Consider the following 19,914-nt stretch of genomic DNA (forward strand, 5'->3'; position numbering starts at 1 on the left):
GGTGCTCAGACCCAGCCCTCTTAAAGCTCTGAGTACACTCCTGCAATATAGGCGCCGTAGAAATGATTGGAAATAATGCAGCTTTTGTTTTAAAAAAAACAGTAGCGTTCACTGATGCATGCCTGCTTGCTCCTTCATCGTTATGCACACGGAAACGTGTGCAGTTCAATTCTAGATATGCACGGAAACCAAAAAGGTCGTGTAGTGGCGCCATTTTGAGATTAGGCACAGAATTTACATCTGATTTTTTGTTTACGACAAAGAAGTTGTACGGAGAGCGAGAAGAGAGGCAAGTGGCAGAAAAGCATCGGCTGCCTGGCCCTAAAATGGCCGTCTTGTCACCCTTAGAAAAAACAGCGTGCAGGTTCACAGAGTGTGTTACGTAAACGCATTGACATCGAATTTTTGTTTCCATGGTGACAGCGTCTATCTGGTACAGTTGTTGAAGAAACCTGCTTTAACTTTCGCCGATGGAGCCTGAGACCCAAGGAACCGTGCTGCTCCTAGGAGAAGCAGAAGGGATGGTGCAGAGTCTGGAAAACAGCACGCTGCGGGATGTCGGAAGTCCAGGGTAAGGAGATGAGGAGGCGAGGTTGACAACGACGACATATAAAGGAAGGGGCGCGCGGAAAGCAGTCAGCCCTTCCTGAAAATGCAATTTTCTATATACAGTCACAAATATTTTAGGACAGTTAGCCACACAACGTTATATATATATATATATATATATATATATATATATATATATATATATATATATATATATATATATATATATATATATATATATATATATATATATATATATATATATATATATATATATATATATATATATATATACACAACGCAGCATTATACTTTATGAGACCATATGTAAATTACTTTTTGGGCTTGTGCTCACCATGGTCTGATTTACTTCTGGGTGTTTAAACATCTTGATGTTAGGGAAAACATTCACATGCTGCGGTAAAATTGCTTTCACCTGCTTGCATATCTTGGCCAGCTGAAAAGCTAGCATTTGAGACCGCAATTCGACTACAGTTGATTTCTTTTCCTGCCTATAGTTTTGCAGGAACACGCAGCAGTTTGTCAGGGGTTGCCTTTTAGCGCTAGATTAGTGCGCCGTTTTCAATGAAACTGACTTTTTCCTACTTTATGCATATCATCAATTGATAAACTTTCCAGAGACCACGTATACAAAATCTTTCTAGAGTAAAATGGATAAGCACATTTAATTCAATTAGACAAAATGCGGTAGAAACGCAAGAACAGCCATCTGCAAAAATGATTGTTAAGCGATCAGAATGTTTCTGGCTAGTTCTAAGTTTAATGTAAAACGTTATTTCGGAAAAGGCCCTGCACCGTAGTATTCCAAAATTATTTCAGTAGAGGTCCTGCGCCTTAATGGTTGCAAAAAGGTCGCCATCAAGATCACCCTTAAGGGGTCACTTTAGACTCCAGTCAAGGGTGTAGTGAAGCATCCGCTATACAAGCTTAAGCAGGGGTGCTCCTAGTTACAAGAAATGGTTCCTCATGGCCATTCTTAACTATTATCTGTGATTTGCAGGTAACAAGACAAAAGCAATAGCTAATAAACAACACTGCAAGAAAAAAAGATACCTAGCACAGCAGTAGGTAGGGGGCAAAATGTGGCAACGGAACCAAATATGGTCAGCAAAAGGTAAATGGTGTACAAATGCAAAGCAAAGACAATAATTGGAAGGCCTATGGAATGAGAGTGATAAAGAAGGTAAAAGAAAATACGAAGAAAAAGAAATCATAGTTAAAGAAGGATGGAAGAAACAATGGAAAACAGAAAATAAGTGAACACAGTTGGAAAGGAGAAAAGGAGGGAAAGGAAGAAAAAAACCATTGCTCGGACAAAACTTTCTATTGTATCTTCTAAGAACGGGTTGGGACTGCACGAGTAAATTCTAAATCCAAACCCAGTATTTGTAAAACGCAAACTACTCACCCCTTAGGTCTCAAGGTGCTGGGGGCCGTCGGGTGGGATTAAGTGAACTAGTGCCCAGAGTCACATGGTGCTGAGCTGAGCTGCCGCCAGTGATCGAACCGTGAGCCTGGCCCCTGAGGCACTCCTGAGTTAGTCGCCCTGGCCGCTGCTACACACCTCTCCACTGCTTCTTTTATGTAGAGCCATGTGGTTCTAAGTAGGGGGTATTTTAATTTTCCCAGCGACTCCCATGATTTCCATTGTGGTATAATAGAATATTTTCTGTGGCAATATAAGAGATGCCTCTCCTGTGCTTCTAGAAGAGACCTCTTATGATAATATGTGTAAAAATAACAAGGACAATATGATATACCAAGAGAAATCTGGGTAAGAACTGGAGGACGGATGAAGGCTGCAGAGTTACACGTCTCTGCGTAGTCTCCCGTGACTAGTGACCCAATGGCTCCGCCTCTGTGATGTGAAGGTGAAACGCTGACAGGCTGCTGCCGTGTACTACGAGAGGCTTCGTGAAGCCCCGTGTGCTCCGCGAGAAAGAAAACATGATGGGGAAACGCTAACAAGCTGATGCCCGTGTGCTCCGTGATGAAGGAGAGGTGAAACGCTTACAGGTTGCTGCATGATAACTGCAGGCTTTGCAAACCGCAACCGCATTAAGGGCAGAAAGCGGTCTTACGGAATAACGCTCCGAGCCCTGCCTCCAAGCCACGCCTTCGCTTGTTTGCCCGTGAATATTCGTGAAATCACTAACAGGCTAGCAGGCTGCTGCCCGTGTACTCCGTGAGGCTCCTTGAGGAAAAAGAGCCGGATGGTGAAACGCTTTTGCAAACTGCAAACTGCAACCGCATTCTTATGGAATAACGCTCTGAGCCCTGCCTTCGAGCCTGCCTTTGTTTGAGTACCCGAGACAAAGAACTGCTGATTCGGATGGTCTCTGTGAGGTAGGCTCGCTATGCTAGCGGCTTCTCTTTTCTGGTGTGTGGTTGTCAGGAGAATTTGCAAAGCCTTTCTGGAGCTGGCGGGGGCAGGCTGGTGGAAAGGGGGAAAGACGCTAGTGCTGTTGTGAAAGCCTGTTGTAAAAGCCAGGAGGCCTCTGAAAAGAAGGTAGCGGGAAACTCTGCCTACGGCTGTCTATCCAAGTTGTTCTTACCGCCAGTAACCTTTTACAGATATTAGGACACAGCGAGACAGTTTTTGTTCTTCGAACAGAGACTCACAAAGTTGGCCTGGAAAAAAAAAAAAATAAGGAGAAAAAAATATATAACTCTTCTGGGAAAAAAAAAAATGGGTAATCCACAGAAGGAGGGTGATGATACAGTAAAGCTCAGTAGAGTGGAAGCAGCTGCAAGACAGAAAGCCAAAACTCGCCTTGCCTTATCCAGGAAGGCTGAGTGCAAGGCTGCCAAAGACAGGAATAGAGATGAAAATAGGGTTGAGAACTCTGCTCTGGAAGATTCCACACCTGAGTCATCAGAGGACGAATCACTCCCCCTCTCGGTTTCTCTACAAGATGATCAGCGAAAGACAGTAGTAGAGGGGGGTAACATAGATGATAACAATATCGTAGATGCTCTACCTCATTCTAAGGCGGATCTTCAACTTCAAGCCCCTAAAACCCCTAAAACTTCTTTGGTTCCTGTCCTGGCAGAGCCCCAGGCAGATGAGGAGAAGAGAAAGAGCGGTGTTGGGGGGGGGGGGGTGCTGGAGGGAAGGAAGTGAAAGATTTTCCACTGTTTGCAAAAAAAACAACTCCAAAAACACTTCCCCCCCCCTTCGGAACAACCACCTCGAAACTCCACTACCTCTATGGCAGCGTCCCTGACTATATCTGTCACAGATCCCGGCATGATTGAAACCTTACCTCAAACTACGCTTTCCACAGTAGATGGGACAGTAAATGAGGGAGAATTCTCGCAAGTTATAACTCCCGGAACCGAAGGAACGGCAGGATTCAACACTAGCCTATCTGGTTCTGAAAAGAGATCTGAAGAGAGATATCAGCTAGATATTCGCGAGATGCTTAATTTAATTCTCGACTAGATCCGCGAAATTAAAAACAATCAGCAAGTGGAGCTAGCTGCCCTTCATGCTAGAATGGACAAGCTCGAGGAGTTAACCGTATCACTCCCTAATAGAGTAGTGGAGGCGGAGTCCAGGATTTTGGCTCTGGAGGATCAAATGGGACTGGTTTCAGGAGCAACTAGAGAGGCCACTAAGAAGCGGATCTCCATGGAAAACAAACTCGAGGAGTTGGAAAACCACTCTCGCAGGTCGAATCTGAGAATTGTGGGGGTCCCGGAAGGGACAGAAGGCTCTGACACAGTACAGTGGGCTAACTCCTTTATTCAAAAGGTAGTTCTTCCAGAGTTCGAAGGAGACTTGACGATCACAAAGGCCCATAGAGTACCAGCTCAGTACTTTTGCGAACTCTCCATTTCCAAGAACTATCTTACTGAACTTTGCTGACTTCAGGATAAAAGAACGAATCCTCTCTAGGGCATATCAACAACGCCAGTTCAATGTTTCTGAGACGGCAAAATGTAGAATAGTTATGGACATGACAGCAGCAGCGGCCAGAAGAAGGAAAGAATTTGTAAAACTCTTGCAGCTATTCAAAGCTAACGGCGCCCAGGCTTCGATTGCGCAACAATCAAAGTTGAAGGTTCTTGTTAAAGGAAATTTTTTTCTGTTTACCGACTTAGAGGAGGCTCAAACTCTTCTCAATGAGATCTGCAAGGGCTTAGCTCGGAAGGCAGGGGAGAAAAAGAAGGGGAAGGTAAAATGGAAGGAATCTGGATTTAGAACTTGAAGTTGATATAATAGGTATGATTTATTTATCTTATTCTTTCTCCTCATTAGGTAAAAATAGAATATCAGAGGTGGGGGCTCTGGGTTACTGAGTCACACCAGGGTGTAAGAAGAGGACACCCGAAGAAGAAGTGGAGGGAGGGATGGGGGCTGCGTGGACAGGAAGGGGAGGGCTCCCGCATCCCTGGGGGTGGTTAGGGGGGGGGGTGGAAAGCAGTAAAAAAAGACATGTACAGTAGGGTTGCTACTTTGACTTTCAACTCTGGTTGGTGCAGATTAGATATACATTTCTACAAAAGAAGAGATGAGATTTGATTTATGTAAAATCCTGTCCATTAATGCAAATGGGCTATTGAATAAACAGAAATACGTCTCACTTTTGAAATGGGCAATGGCCCTGAATCCCCAGGTGGTCTTCTTACAGGAAACACACTTGAAGACCAATTCTCCAAAGTTATTTTTGCCAAGATACTTCTCGTATGGGTTTTTCTCCTCAGCTGGGGTTGCCCAGAGGGGAGTTGCTATCTATTTCGCAAGGAATCTTCCTTGGGAAGTCATGCAGGTGCAAAGAGATTCTAAAGGCAGATGGCTCTGGGCAGCAGTAAAACTGTTGGGGAAAGTATTAAACTTTGTAAATTACTATGGCCCAATACTCGATGACATTTCAGCCCTGAATGAAATTAGTGAAATCTTGAGGGGCACTCCAGGACAAATTGTGATAGGAGGCGATTTTAATTATATCCAAGATTTAAAAAGGGATACTTCTAACAAGAACAAGAAGCAACTAAAACCAAAAACAAAAGGGGTCTTGGAAGCTTTTACGACAGAATACCAACTGCGGGACTCATGGCGCTTCCTTAAATCCCAATACAGAGTCCTACACTTGCTATTCTAATAGATTTCACACTGCCTCTAGAATAGATTTTTTTTAACTTCCAGGTCTCTTCAAATTGGCAATGCATGGATAGGTTGCAACCCCTTTTCAGACCATGGGAGGATTGAAGTGGAACTGATGTTAGAGGGTACAAAAAGGGAACGCCCCAGGTGGCAGATGGATCGTACCCTTTTACAGAACACGGAGTGGGTGGAGGGCTTCAAAGAATGGATGAAGGAATTTTTCTTAGTTAACAAAGATTCAGCGGAGCCGTTTTCTATATGGGGAGCATTTAAAGCAGCAGCCCGGGGGCAAATGATAGCATTTACCTGCAACAAGGCAAATGTTCGTAAGGAACAAATTGCCGTCCTTCAAAGTGCCACTGAGAAGGAATATGCGCTAAAACTTAATCGAATGCCCAATAAATGGGAAGAAGCGAAATCATTGCTTAGGGATTTCTTCCCCCTAGAAGAGATAAATAGCTCGAAGGCCTTTCAGCAAAGGCTCTATGAGGATAGTCAATTGATGGGAAAGCTTTTGGCTAATTCAATTAGAAAAAAACAAGAATCTTCCATCATTCTAAAAATTCAAGATCCTCTGGGTGGAATAGAGACCCGGAGTGAAGGAATTGCGAAAGTATTCCTTGATCATTACGAGAGAATATACTCCACAGATATTCAGGTGGAGGGAACATTGATCAAGGAATATTTCGAAAGTTTAGATATGAATCAATTAAGCAGTGAAATAAGCATACTGGAAATTCAAAATAGCATAAAAACAACAGCAGGGGCAAAAGTATCAGGCGTGGACGGGTTCCCGATTGAATTTTATAAGGTATTTTTAAAGGAACTGGAGGGTCCCTTGAAAAATTTATTTAACTATATCAGAAGAGGTGGAAGGTTCCCTCTGAGTTTAAAGAATCTACAATTATCAGCTTTGTCAAAAAAGATAAGAATCCAGAGGAGGTAAATTCTTATAGACCAATCAGTCTACTGAATTCGGACTATAAGGTTTTTATGAAAATCTGGGCCCAAAGATTTGTGTCTTCAGCACAGGAAGTAATCCATCAAGATCAGACAGGGTTTATAGCTGGTAGATCAATGGCAGCGAACACAGAATATTTGATACAGGCCTTAGATTTTTTTAATATCAATTCTACTTCTGTATGTATTTTAATGATCGATGCAGAAAAAGCATTTGATTTAGTTAACTGGTCAGCGTTATTTTTTGCCTTAAGTTGTTTTGGATTCCCGGCCCCGATTATTAGTATGTTACAGAACATTTATGAAGGGGCATCAGCTCAGGTTATAGTTAACACCAGGCAAGCAGGGAAGATTAAAATAAATCGCGGGACTAGGCAAGGTTGCCCTCTATCTCCCCTGCTTTTTACCTTCTTCATTGAACCGACGGTGATAAAAATAAGGAACAATGAAGCAATAATACCCCCTATTGGCGGAATGTCCAAGTTAAAATTATTTGCCGATGATATTGTTCTGTATTTAGCTTCGGAAAAAGAAAATATTCTACATCTTATGAAAGAGCTTAAGGAAAACGAAAAGATTGGGGGATATAAGATCAATGAGAAGAAAACGGAAGTCCTTATTTTAAATTCCAATTTAGATTTTCTACCACTACACCTTCAGTCTCAAGCAGAATAACGCAATCCAATAAGATATCTAGGAATTTATGTGACTAGAGACTATCAAGATCTTTTTGGGTTGAACTATATTAAGATGAAGAACAAAATTAAGAACATGCTGGAACAATGGGACTCCTTGCCCCTGACTTTGATTGGTAGAGTTGCATTGATTAAGATGAACATACTCCCTTTGGTTTTATTTCTTTTTAGTAATATACCAATAAAAGTCAACATGCCTTTTTTAAGGAACTTGATTCTATGATGAGTAGATTTATTTGGAATAAAAAAGCTTCAAGAGTTAAGCTCTCGGCGGTACAACTTTCTGTAAATCAAGGTGGGCTGGCTCTCCCCCATTTTAAAACATACTACGAAGCAGTCTTTTTCGATATAGTGGCAGGAATATTAAGGACCAGACAGTCAAGAGACAATTTCTTTCTAATTGTGGATATCCTGGCTGAAGTCTCAGTCCACCTCCCCAAAGAGTCGCTAGAAGGATAGACCATCCTGCTTTCTATGCTTGCCCCCCCCCCCCCCCCCCCCCGGGGTTACCTTGAATCCTTTCAATAGGGACGGTGCAATTTCGGAAACACCTTTGACCGTCACCTACATCAAAGAGTAGATAAGGTTTTCTCAACCGGTCCTGAAGAAACGCCACACATCCACAAGGAGTTTGTAGGCGTGAAACATGTTGACCTATTAATCACCCACACTTGTCACTACACAGACTGAACTGCAGCAGGTCGAATTCCCCCTGCCAGCCAAGACTCTTGTAGTCTTGTCTTTTAACCATAGCAAAGTGTCCAGTCAATAAAGGTTCCTTGGAACACTGTGAGCTATTTTTAATACATTTACTGCACCCACTCTACTCGACACCTTTCGCCCCTCCACAAACCCTCCAAAATCCTAAAAACTGGGCTAAAGGGGATCCGCCATGTTGGGTGCCTAGTCCATGCTTATCTGGGAATAACTAAATCCTAAAACTGGTACTTGTTTAATGTATACACAGTCTACTATCCGATGGTTCAAAGCAGTTTTTGCACAGATGGAGAATGTCTGAGGGTGTGGGACTCGTTATGTGCTTCGAAATTAGAAAGGAAAGGAAGTAGTGTATGGTTGACTCCCTTTGTTGGGCAGTGCTCTTCACAGCTCATAGTCAAGCAGCAGAATTTCTAACGCCTGATTTTCTGAGACATGTATGTACACCTCAGTAGGGGCTTCTTCGTCTCGGCACTGCCTATACAAACATAATATACATTCAGATAAAAAAAATATAAAACCAGGTATTCAATATTCCCTTAATTTAATTAATAAGATCCAGTTTATTAAAAAGCTCAGTTAAAAAAAAGGAACGGTATCTTTGGAACCTTTGCAGCAATTATATCTAAGGTGCAATTATATTCTTATAGTAAAAGGTCCAATTGTTCTACTCCCTCCTCTACATAGAATTCCTGCCCATTTGAGTTCCTTTCCCCCTATTAAACCAGGCAGACTGGATCTTTTCATCATTTGTAGGAGAATTCCATACAGTGCAATTTATTATAGAAGGTCCACTTAGCCTTTGCTGCTAGAACAATCAAGCGCCCACCACGACTAACCTGGGCCTTCCCCAGAAAGTACAGTAGTTTAGCTTAAATGTGAGTACTAAAGCCCAAGAATAACTTGCGCGTGGACCACATAGAGAACAGGAATCTTGAAACAGCAAATACAATCGGATGTTTGGTATCGTATTTCAGAAGCCTAAATGTTTCTGCACAATGGGCGGTCCCCAGATTTTTGCACAGCTGTAACAACCAACTAGATAAAACATTTTTGTAACCAGGACAGAAAACGAATGCATGAAGCTCTGTTTCCTCAGCATACCCACAAGCTGGGCACCCTAAAGAAACTGTGCATACCCATTTTTTTTAAAAAAGAGCTCGGGGGGAGCGACACATGCCTAAATTTGACATACAGTTTCCTGGCTAGAGCTGGCTGGACTTCATCTAGGAAAGGCTCAGAATTATAATAGTCTTTGATTCCTCTAAAGATTACTGTTAGAGAGCCTAGTACTGAGCTCCCTTGGAGGAGAGCAAGTTTTTCTCCCCTAAAGGTCCTGACAAATTCATTCCTAGATGTTACAGGGCGTGACACTGTGGGGTCACTCACATGTTCTTATTTCCAATGCTCTGGAGTGTGTCCATAATGTATGTAAGCCAGGGTTATTTCCATGCCCTGGGGAGACCCAATACCTCTTTTAACTCAGACCTGTATGCAATCAATTTTGGAGTAGCCCAAATGTGTTGCCAAAAGGTTAGTAGTCTAAGTCCTATTTATTCTGCAACTGGTCTGATGCCCAAGTCCAGTCAGAGTAGAACAAGTGGGATACTAGGGGGGAGTCCAAGTAATTGCCTAAATATTTTCAATTTTGGTTATGTTTTTCATTGATCAGTGCCCCCAAAGGTCCGGACCATACATGGTGACACCCCTAGCTTGCACTTTATAAATATCAACAGTGGGGTTGATGGGTTTGCAGAAGAAGTTTCTAGGCACTCTAGCAACCCCACGGATGTCTGTACTAACTTAAAGCTCATTTTTAATATATGTGCTGACCAATCCATGTTTTCAGTTATGCTAAATACTAAATATTGGAAGACAGATACCCTCTCAAGTGGGGGCGTTCAGGCAGGGATTGGGGCTTGTAGAGTTTAGGGCATTGAATACCATGTATTTGGTCTTCTGAATCTTACATTCTAGCCCTCTGTTGCTGCAGAAAGTGCCAAAGCTATCAAGAATATTTTGCATGCCCATTGGTGACTTAGAGAGCAGGAGGGTGTCGCCAGCAAGCATCAATATAGGTACTTTACTCTGAGCAATCTTCGGGGCCTTATTATCCTTCTCCTTGTTCAACATGTCTACCAGGGCATTAATGTATAATCAGAAACATATGGATTTAGCTAATATTAGAGTACACATTACACATCAGGACTGAGACACTGTTAGTCACCACAAGGTTTCCCCTAAAAGGCAGCCAGTTTGATGCTCAAAGCGTTACATTGTCTCCATGGACTTGTTTAATACAAGGTTGCAGAATGTTTCTCGAAATGATTTTAGTTCACAAAAAATATTCAGTCTCCTGCTGTACTTGTTTTTGGATTAGGAAGTAATTGGACAGTGAAATCCTGTGTGTTTGACTGCTTTATCTTTTTTAAATTTGATTGGCATTTAACACAACAGATCTGATATCATCCCATTTAAGCGCAGCGCAGCCAAGCAGTTAGGGAGGTACAGATGGATAAGGTTCCCAAATCAAGTGCTCAATCCCAGGCGCCAAAGGAGGGTAAATCAAAAGGAGCATTCTAAAGAATAGAATGCGTTAGTGGCTTCTAGTAAGGAGGCGACTGCCGCCAGGCTGCACTCTATGCATGACTGCAAACAGTGTACCGAGATTGTGTGCCGTGGAACAATTGGGCACGAAGCCCGACTGGTCTGGACGGACTATGTCAGTTGGAGATGAGTGTGGCCAAAATTTTGTTGTCCACGTTTATCATGGAAATTGGCCTGTAAGAGTCTCATTGGTTCGTGGGTTTACCAGGTTTAAATATTGTGACGATTACCACTTCACGAAGCAATGTGGCAAATCTTGAGCTTCCGGGGAAGCTTGAAACATAGATAACAGCTGGGAGATCAGTAGAGTGGCGTATTCTTTGTAAAATGAGGTCCTGAGTCCTTCTAAACTAGGTGACTTATTATTTGAGAGGCTGCCTATCACTAGTAGCACCTCCTCTTCAGTGAAAGGTGAGACTAAGATAAGCGATGGGCGTGGTCAAGCTATAGAAGTTGTACAGTATCAAGGTATGTATCTAGAGCCTATGGTAAGCATTGCGGAGTTTGTCTAGTATAGTTGAGAATAAATGGAAGTCATCATGGTGAGTATAGAAGTTGGAGATGTGTGACTTTCCAAACGTTCTATCTACAAGCTCCACTACGTAATCATGGGTCCTGGGTATACAAAGCATATTAGCCAGTGTCTTACTGGCCTGATTCCCCTCACCGTATTTACGTGTCGTGGCTTCGCTGAACAGATAGTGACTGCTTTATCTTGGGGAAATGGGTTTGATAATGAGACTGATGCTAGCATATGTGAACCTGTGAGCACAATTGTCCTGCCTCCCTATAGGAAAGCTTCTTTTCAATCATGTTAAGACCCTTAAAAAGGACTTTGCAACCATTGTATGTGCAATGGGGCATTTCTACTCAAAGTCGGAACTGTCCCCTACTAAAATGATGTAAGTGATCTGTGTAACAATCTATGGTGGGACCTCTGTTTCCAATTAATCCACTTTCTTGATCTTTTTTCAAACTTTTTTGTTGGTCAGTAATTATTGCTTATAGCAGCATTTCATAATCCTTATCCACTGGTTGCTTAAGTGTGGTAGAAGAAGCAAGGGTAATGTTTCCCTTGGTCATTATCTGGTTGTCTCTTGAACTCCAGGTTAATCATTTCCACTGCATATGAACAAAAAGGTTACATTTATCGTCTAATTTTTCAGGTGGTTCAAGCAACATGAATATATTGAGAAGCTGAACATGCAGGCGATCTTGAATGCATCAGCGACCCAGGATGAGTATGTTAAGGAGCTGTTGGTGACTTATGAAAAGGTAACGCTAAACATACCCACGCTTGTGGCAGAGCTCAGTGACACATTGACATTGATCACGGCCTCTCACCTGAAACATCCACTGATTTGGATTGTGAAAGTTGATTTCGAATTCCTTAGTTTCTGATTGTGCACATATACAGCATGCGTTGTTCTGCTGTACTGTTAGCTTTGCTGTAATGCTATATTTTCTTGATATTACTTGTGTTGTAAAAAATCACAGAGCTGTATGTGCTTCACTGCCATCAATGAGTTGTTAGGAATTCTGCATTCGTGACAAGCAGTTTTGTTGTTGACATGCATTAAGATTTCACATCAATCAATGTTGTTTTTATCAGCTATTCGAGAGACTGAAACATATTTAAGGTTGCCACAGATTTTCAGAATAATGTATCTGAGTTGGGTTAAAAATAACTGCCTTTTGGAAACAAACAATTAGCCATTGATACCTAATTTGTTTGGCAGATCGTCTTTTAGTTGTGTGTCAAGTTTAACCACTCAATTTCGAAGCTTGGATTGGGAGTGACAAAAACATGTTAATTAATCAAGGTCTCCTCTCTGGTGGCTGCCTACACGTCTGTCAGTTTTATAACCAATATACTTTTTATTTAATTACATTGTTGGGACTAGGGGTGGGCGGAATTTGCGTAGTCGCGCTACGCAAAGTTCAGCGAATCGGTAAAAAATCTCCGAACACGCAGAAATTCTGCGAACACGCGGAATTGCTTGCTCACGATGCTTTTTTCCTGTTCGCGATCGCTGTTTGCATGCTCGGGGAGAAACATCTCACGAACACGCATTTTGAGAATGCGAAGCCAAGGAACGCAGAATTTTGGGCAATTTCGTGTTCTCCGCGGAACGCGAAATTACCCAAATTCCGCGAGCGGAACGGAATTTACCGCCCAGGCCTAGTTGGGACAGTTGAATATTTGTTCCTCATTTAAAATTATTTATATATCCCTTGGAAATGTAGGCTTGTTCTCTTTTTTCCCTTTTAAAATGCATTATATCACAATTTCTTTTTGTGTGAATATAATACCCAGGCAAATCTCTAATAAACACTAGCACATGAACAATGGCATTTGCCAAACAAAATAAAATAAAAGTGATCAACAAACGTTTTTGCACATTGGATACATTTTAATTACTATTATAAAACATAATTCAATAATAAAAATTTGGTACATTAATATACATACATGATAAAATGTTTCAGCATTATAGCAAATGCATAAGTTCAGACATTTATCAAATACATTTAGAATATAATTAAAAGATGGTTTTTTTTTTTTTTTTGGTGTAAGAGGTTTATTTGCACTTAATAGATATGATAACACCATACATTTGCTTCGCCTACAACCATCAATGGCCGGCTGATTGCGTGTATGCCCAAGTGGGCTCGCTGGAAAATAAAACAAAAAAAAATATTACACAGCCCATCAGCCGACATCTCGAGGACCGGCGGCGTATTACAATGCAAACATAGTGGTAGTTTCCAGTGCTACAGTCATTCGTCACAATGCCAGTGTTCTTACATTTTTGGTATACTTTTCTCCCAACTGTACTTAAAATTAACCGTCCATTAACTTAACTCAGTAGTGTCTATCGGTATTAAAAGTTCTGTGTCACAGCATCCTCCCTCCCGATCCATACCACGTTATTGGTGTTCATTAGTACAACCCCCTTCACATTTCGGCCCTAGTTGTCATCATTTACCTCCCGTTCTGCCTCGTGCTGCGTTACATAATCTCTGTAGTATTCCCAATAGTCCCTGGGCCTAGATCTGGCTGGGAGATCTTCTTCATATGTGATCAGAGTATCGTGGCAGTACGCCATATCCTCCAACCAGCTTTTAAGTGCTGGGCTTCTGCTACTGTTCCAGTGCAGGGACACCCTTCGTTTAGCCAGCAATAGCGCTACTGCGCAGAACTTACGCTTCCGTGCTCTGAGCTGTGGCTCGATACCTAAGAGGCAAATCCTGGCTTCACATAGTAGGGAGGTACCCAACATAACGTTCAACGTTTGTATTACTTGTTCCCAGTAGCCCGCCACTTTACGGCAATGCCAAGCGAGGTGCATGAAGTCCGCCCCCTCCTGTTTACAGCGTTTGCACCTTGAGTCTTCCTGTAACCCATACCTAAATAGTTTGTGAGGGGTGTAGTACACTTGATGTAGATATTTGTAATGTATCAGCCGTAAGTTTCCATTCGGTGTCAGCATGTTAGTCAGCATACAAGCAGATGCCCATTCTTCCTCAGTGAGTGGTGACACTAGGCCCTCACTCCATCGCTGCCGTGCTTTGTCCGTTCCCCCACCTATCGCTCCCTGTAAGCTCGTGTATAGTTTGGACACTAGGTGTGATGCCGTGGGTGTGGTGAGTAGGAGTTGCAGGGGCGCTAGAGACGTCGGTTCCTCCGGGTGTGCTGGGTAATGTTCCTGTAGGGCCCTCTGCAGCCTATAATAGTTAAACTTGAATAGTAGGGAGGGGTTACTTATGTATTGCAATGCATCTAAAGGTTGGAATACCCCGTTGTGATACAGGTCACCCATTTTGTCTATACCTGCCCATTTCAACAGATTCATGCCTGCTTGTTCGTGTGTGACGGAAATATGCGGGTGGTGGGCCAGCGGGAGAGCCGGAGCGTATAGCGGGAGAGCGTTAGCTGCCTTGCCCATCAGCCTCCATGCCTCCGTAGTGGCGTCTACAGTGTTAATGTCTCGTTCATGCAGTCTGGGGCGTTTGTGCAATAATATGTTCGCCAGTGGTATCGGATCCGTGTCTCCTGCCTCCACCGCAACATGTGTGAGGAAGGGAACTTCGTGGTGCCAGTAATGCGCGAATTGCGCCTGGGCGCATAAGTAGTACAGATAAAAGTCAGGCACCTTGAAGCCCCCTTTCGCATATGGGAGTGTCATTGTGTGCAACTCCATTCGAGCTTGCTTCCCGGCCCAGAGCAGACTAAGTACCAAGGTGTTTATATGTCGAAATACTGCCGCCGGCGGCTTAATTGGGATGTTATTGAAAAGGTATAGAAACTTGGGCAGGAGCACCATTTTCACTATGGCGGCCCGGTCCGCTAGGGATAGTGGGAGTTTATTCCAGCGTTTTACTTTATCTTCCAAGGTCGCTATAGCACGCCCATAGTTCGTGCGTATGACAATCTCCGGGTCCCTGTGAAACCAGACTCCCAAGTACTTCGTAGGGTCGTCCTGCCATTCGAGCGGGTAATCTAGGGGCGTAGGGCGCGTGCTGTCAGTCAGTGCTATGATAAGTGATTTGTCCCAGTTTATTTGTAAGCCTGAGTGGGTCCCGAACTTAATGTACTCCCTCATTAGTGGATTCAGGTTGAGCGCTGGCTCCTTGACATAGAGCACCATGTCGTCGGCATACAACGATATGTGAATGGGGCGTGATGGCATCTGTATGGCCGAGTAGTGATGGTGTTGCCTAATTTTACAGGCCAAAGGTTCCAGAACCAGTGCAAAAAGCATTGGTGATAGCGGGCAGCCCTGCCTTGTGCCTCTGCATATTGGAATTGGTTCTGAGATACGCCTATTTATGCGGATTCTTGCCGAAAGGTTGGTATACAGCATTGATATCCACCCAAGGAACATCAGGGGGAACCCCATGCGCACCAGAATTGCCTGAATGAAAGACCAGCCTATGGTGTCAAACGCCTTGGCAGCGTCAAGAAGCACTGCCACTGCTTTCGTGTCGGGGGACAGGTAGTGTGCCAGGGCGAACAGGGTGCGAGTGTTATGTGTTGTGGCTCTGTCAGGAATAAACCCAGATTGGTCTGGTCTGATTAAGAGGGGCATAAGTGGTTTAAGCCTTTCAGCAAGTAGACTTGCGATTATTTTAGTGTCTACATTCAGTAAGGACAGAGGGCGATAAGAGTCGCATTTATCGTCGTCCTTACCCGGTTTTAGGAGAGCTATGAGCAGGGCTTCCCTCATGGATGCAGGCAGTGTCTGGGCCTCATGTGAAGCGCCATACAGTCTCACCAAATGGGGAGCGAGCAGATCTACAAATTCCTTATAGAATTCTGATACGTAGCCGTCAGGCCCTGGCGCTTTGTTGTTCGGCAACCGCTTGATAGCGTCAGTAACCTCTTCCACCGTGACAGGCCGCGCTAAGTAGGCCCTGTGGCCATCGGACAGCCATGCCAACTCCACATCCTCCATATATGCCAGTAACTCTTCTTGTGTGGGCGAGGGTCGCGCCGCATACAGGGTGCTGTAATGCGCCATAAATTCCCTTATGACCTCCTTGATATCGGTCACCTTTTCCCCCGTGCTCCTACTGATGGCCGTTATGTTTTGAGGGGCCCGCCCCGAACAAATCTTGTCTGCTAGTGCCTTACCTGGTCTACCTCCCTCTCCGTAGCGCCTGGCTGTGGCCCTTTTTGTGGTATATCTGAGTTCGTCAGCTGCGAACTGTCTGTGTTCAGTTAGTAGTGATTGTATGTTTCCCAGTACCGCAGTGTCCCCTGTGTGTGTGTATATGCGCTCTTGCTCTTGTATAGCCTCTTCGCGAGATCGAAGTTGTTGTCTGATGTCCTTTAGTATGCCTGAGGACGTGCTGATGCATACCCCCCTGATTGTGGCCTTGAACGCCTCCCACAGCAGACTTGGATCGTCTGTTGTCGGGCCATTAATGTCAAAGTAGTCTACAATCGCTGCGTGTATAGTGGTGACATATAGTGGATCCTTCAAGGCCGCTGCATTAAAACGCCAAGTGAATGGCGGTGGCTCGTACAGCGGGATCTCAATCTTCAGCAGAACTGGGTTGTGATCTGACAGTGTCCTGGGCGGATGTGAAACGTGTTTAACCCAAGATAGCACCTCTCGTGTACCCAGCCAGTAGTCTAGTCGCGCCCAACTATTGTTTGCTGCATTAATGTGAGTCGCAGCTGTGATCCCCGGGTTGCCATCCCTCCAAATGTCAGTCAGTTGAAGGTCCTCCATCGCCTCCCCCAGCATGTGTCGTGCATTACCATGGTGTTCAGTGGTGTGTGCCGCTCGGTCTAGGTGGTCTTGTAACGTTACATTGAAATCGCCCCCCCACAGCACATGCTCTATATTTTTATCTGAAATTTTCAGCCATTGGCGTCTGTAGAACCCAGGGTCGTCTACGTTGGGACCATAAGTGTTCAGTAGCAGGATCCTCTGTCCCCTAAGTTTTCCCTCCACCATAACACTCCTACCTTCTGAATCCCTGTCCACACTTGTGATTTCAAAATGGGTCCCTTTACGTATGAGGATACTAACTCCTCTGGAGTAAGTTGAGTAGTTCGAGCTTGTTACCGATTCTGCCCACCTGTTACCCAAGGTAGGTGCGTGTGTGGGGCCCATATGTGTTTCCTGCAAGAACACTATATCTACGTGCAGCCTGTCAAGATAGGCAAACATTTGTCTGATCTTTTTCGGATTGCCTAGCCCCCTGACATTCCATGTGAGTAGAGCCAATGTGTTAACTCTCGACATTCATACCTGAGCCCATCTGAGCATATCGCTCGAAGTGTGACCGCCTTGTACGGTACCGAGTGTACAGGACATAGTGGATCCCATGGTGTGTGTCGCCGCCCGAGTAGTGAAACAGAGGTTTGAACCTGTGTGTGTTGGTACGGTCAAGGAGTTCGCCATGCTTCTCAGACACAGAGTTTGTGATTCGGACATTCCCTTCCCCCTCTCTACCCCCCCACCCACTTCAGCCCCCAAACTTTGCCAAAGCCATCCCGTAACAAACATAACTTCCTTTCGAAAACTCAGTGTGGGGCGCACCCTCTCGGGGGTGTCGCCAGGTACACACATCTCCATCCACGTAGTGGACGTGGGCAGACGCCCCTAACGGCTGTAATGTCGTGTGTAATCCCTTTCACCCTTTTTCCCTCACTCGCCATTCAAGGGATGAGTAAGTCATCCAGTAACATTAAGCAATGTGCGTCGTCGTACCCCAGTGTCACTCGCCACTATAAGTTCGAGGCAGTGTTGGCAATAGTGTCTAGCACAAAGGCCTGCCGGTGTTCGCGGCCCCAATGTCATAGTCATTGCCAATGCAGCCATGTGGCCCATCGACCATTCAGTGTTGCAGTATGTTCATCAGAGCACACCAGCCTTACACATACTCACTGTGTGGTAGTCCGTCTTGGGTTCTCTTGTCTTGATATCAAGTTCGCAGGCCTTTCAGTCTCACAGTTTCCGGGCTAGTTCCCCGGAGCAGGTCGACGCTGGCCGTCCCGATTCACCTGATGTCCAGCGCATTCTCTCGTCTGTACCGGGGTGCATCCGGGTATTCTGCTCGCCTCTTCTGTTATTCCACATCGCTGGTAGAATCCGTCCTGTTCTGTTCCTTCCGTCGCTTCCCTTGTTGCTTGATAAAATCATAAGCCGCCTGCACTGATGTCAAAATAACCGGCTTGCCCAAGTTTGTGATTTTTAGTTTAGCAGGGTACAGCATTGCGTACTCTAGGCCTAGGTCGCGTAGTTTCTTCTTGATCGGTGCGAACTCTTTCCGTGCCTGCTGCACCGCCATGGTATGGTCGGGGTAAAACTCCAGAGTGTTCCCCTGATGTGTGATCTTGCCCATTTCCCTGGCGAGCCGAAGGACTACGTCTCTGTCCCTGTAGTTGAGTGTCCGTGCTATGATCATTCTTGGGGTAGCTCCCGGTTTCGGTACAGGTGCCAGGGAGCGATGAGCTCTTTCAATCAGGAACACCGGTGATAACTTGTCCGCGCCAAATATTTCTTTCAAGAGTGATTCGATATAGGTTTCCATCTTTCCAGTGTTGGTGGATTCCGGCAGGCCTGAGATTCGGAGGTTGTTCCGCCTGGACCTCGCTTCCTGATCCTCCACCTTCGCGCGCAAAATCTGCACTGTTTTCTCCAGCCCCTCGTACTTCTTCGCCGCGGTTTTATTCTCATCCTCCATGTCAGAGATACGTTGTTCCGCCTCCACTAGCCGCCCGTCGTGTTGTTCTATTGTGGCCGCCATATTATCCACCCTCTGCACCACATTGTCAAGTTTACCGTTCATTTCTTGCAGACTTTGCTGGATTGCGCGGAGCACCGATTCCATGGCTGACCCTTCCGCCAATTCCCCTTCACCTTCAACTTCAGGAGTGGTCGTCGCGTTTTTGGGCTGCTTCCTTGCTTCAAAGGGGAGCTTGGACTGTTGTTTGTCCGGTTTTCCCATGCTCCGCTGTCGGCGAGGCGGGGTGAGGTCTGCCGTGTGCGAGTCGCAGGCCGTCCGTGTAGTTTGTCCCGCCGGTGTCTGGGCCCCCCACCTCGAGGTGCGTCTGCTCATCGACCTGTGCTGTGGTCAGGAGCGTCGTTGAAGTCGCTGCCCACTCGTGGGATAGGTAGCGATGATGACTGTAGGAGGCTCCCTCCCTGCCCTCTGGGTGCTGGCCGGCTGTGGAGTGCTGCTCGCGCTGTTAGCGCCTCATGGGGATCTCGATGTGTTCCCGTGCCACCGGTGCCTGTCTCTCCCTTCCTGCGTGTGTTGAGCTGTTTGGCGCGCAATTCATGCGGGGCAGCGGTTCGATATTAACCGGAGCAATCCTTTGGCAGGCTCACCTCGTGTGGTTGCCGTCCACTTTCCGCTGGTGTGCCTCCGTGTGCTGTGGTCAAATTTCGCCTCCCCCAGGGGTGGGCAACAGCGCCGGTCCCGTGCGTTCCAGCGCCGCCGCCATCTTGGATCTGCTGGAACGCACCGTTAACTATCGCTTTTCGTGCCGTACCCGCTCGTTATTGCGGTGTCGCGGCCCTGCAGTGTCCTCCACCTCGCCAGTCCTCCCCGTCACCTGCACGCTGGGTCTCTCAATGTCGGGCAGGCGAAGTTCTCCGTCATTGCCGGCGAGCATACGGAGCGGCCATTTTGAGCGAGCTCCGGCAGTTTTTTTCGCTTTTCGGCTGTTTACTCGCTGTGGGCCGTTCTGGCAGCTACCTCCGCTACACCATCACGTCGGCTACACCTTCC

The 19,914-nt window shown here is 45.3% G+C and overlaps 1 protein-coding gene across 1 annotated transcript in view; it reads left to right on the plus strand.

Moving 5' to 3' along the window:
- The first annotated feature begins 429 nt into the window (after positions 1 to 429).
- ZMYND10 (zinc finger MYND-type containing 10) overlaps positions 430 to 19,914 on the plus strand; it is a 317,696-nt gene continuing 298,211 nt past the window's right edge. The window contains exons 1-2 of the mRNA XM_086936812.1: positions 430 to 571; positions 11,826 to 11,934. Of these exons, the coding sequence (XP_086792938.1) occupies positions 471 to 571; positions 11,826 to 11,934 (210 nt within the window). The 5' untranslated portion in view covers positions 430 to 470. The remainder of the gene's footprint in view (positions 572 to 11,825; positions 11,935 to 19,914) is intronic.

The sequence above is a fragment of the Lissotriton vulgaris genome, chromosome 9 (genome assembly GCF_964263255.1).
Source record: "Lissotriton vulgaris chromosome 9, aLisVul1.2, whole genome shotgun sequence".
Taxonomy (NCBI): Eukaryota; Metazoa; Chordata; class Amphibia; order Caudata; family Salamandridae; genus Lissotriton; species Lissotriton vulgaris.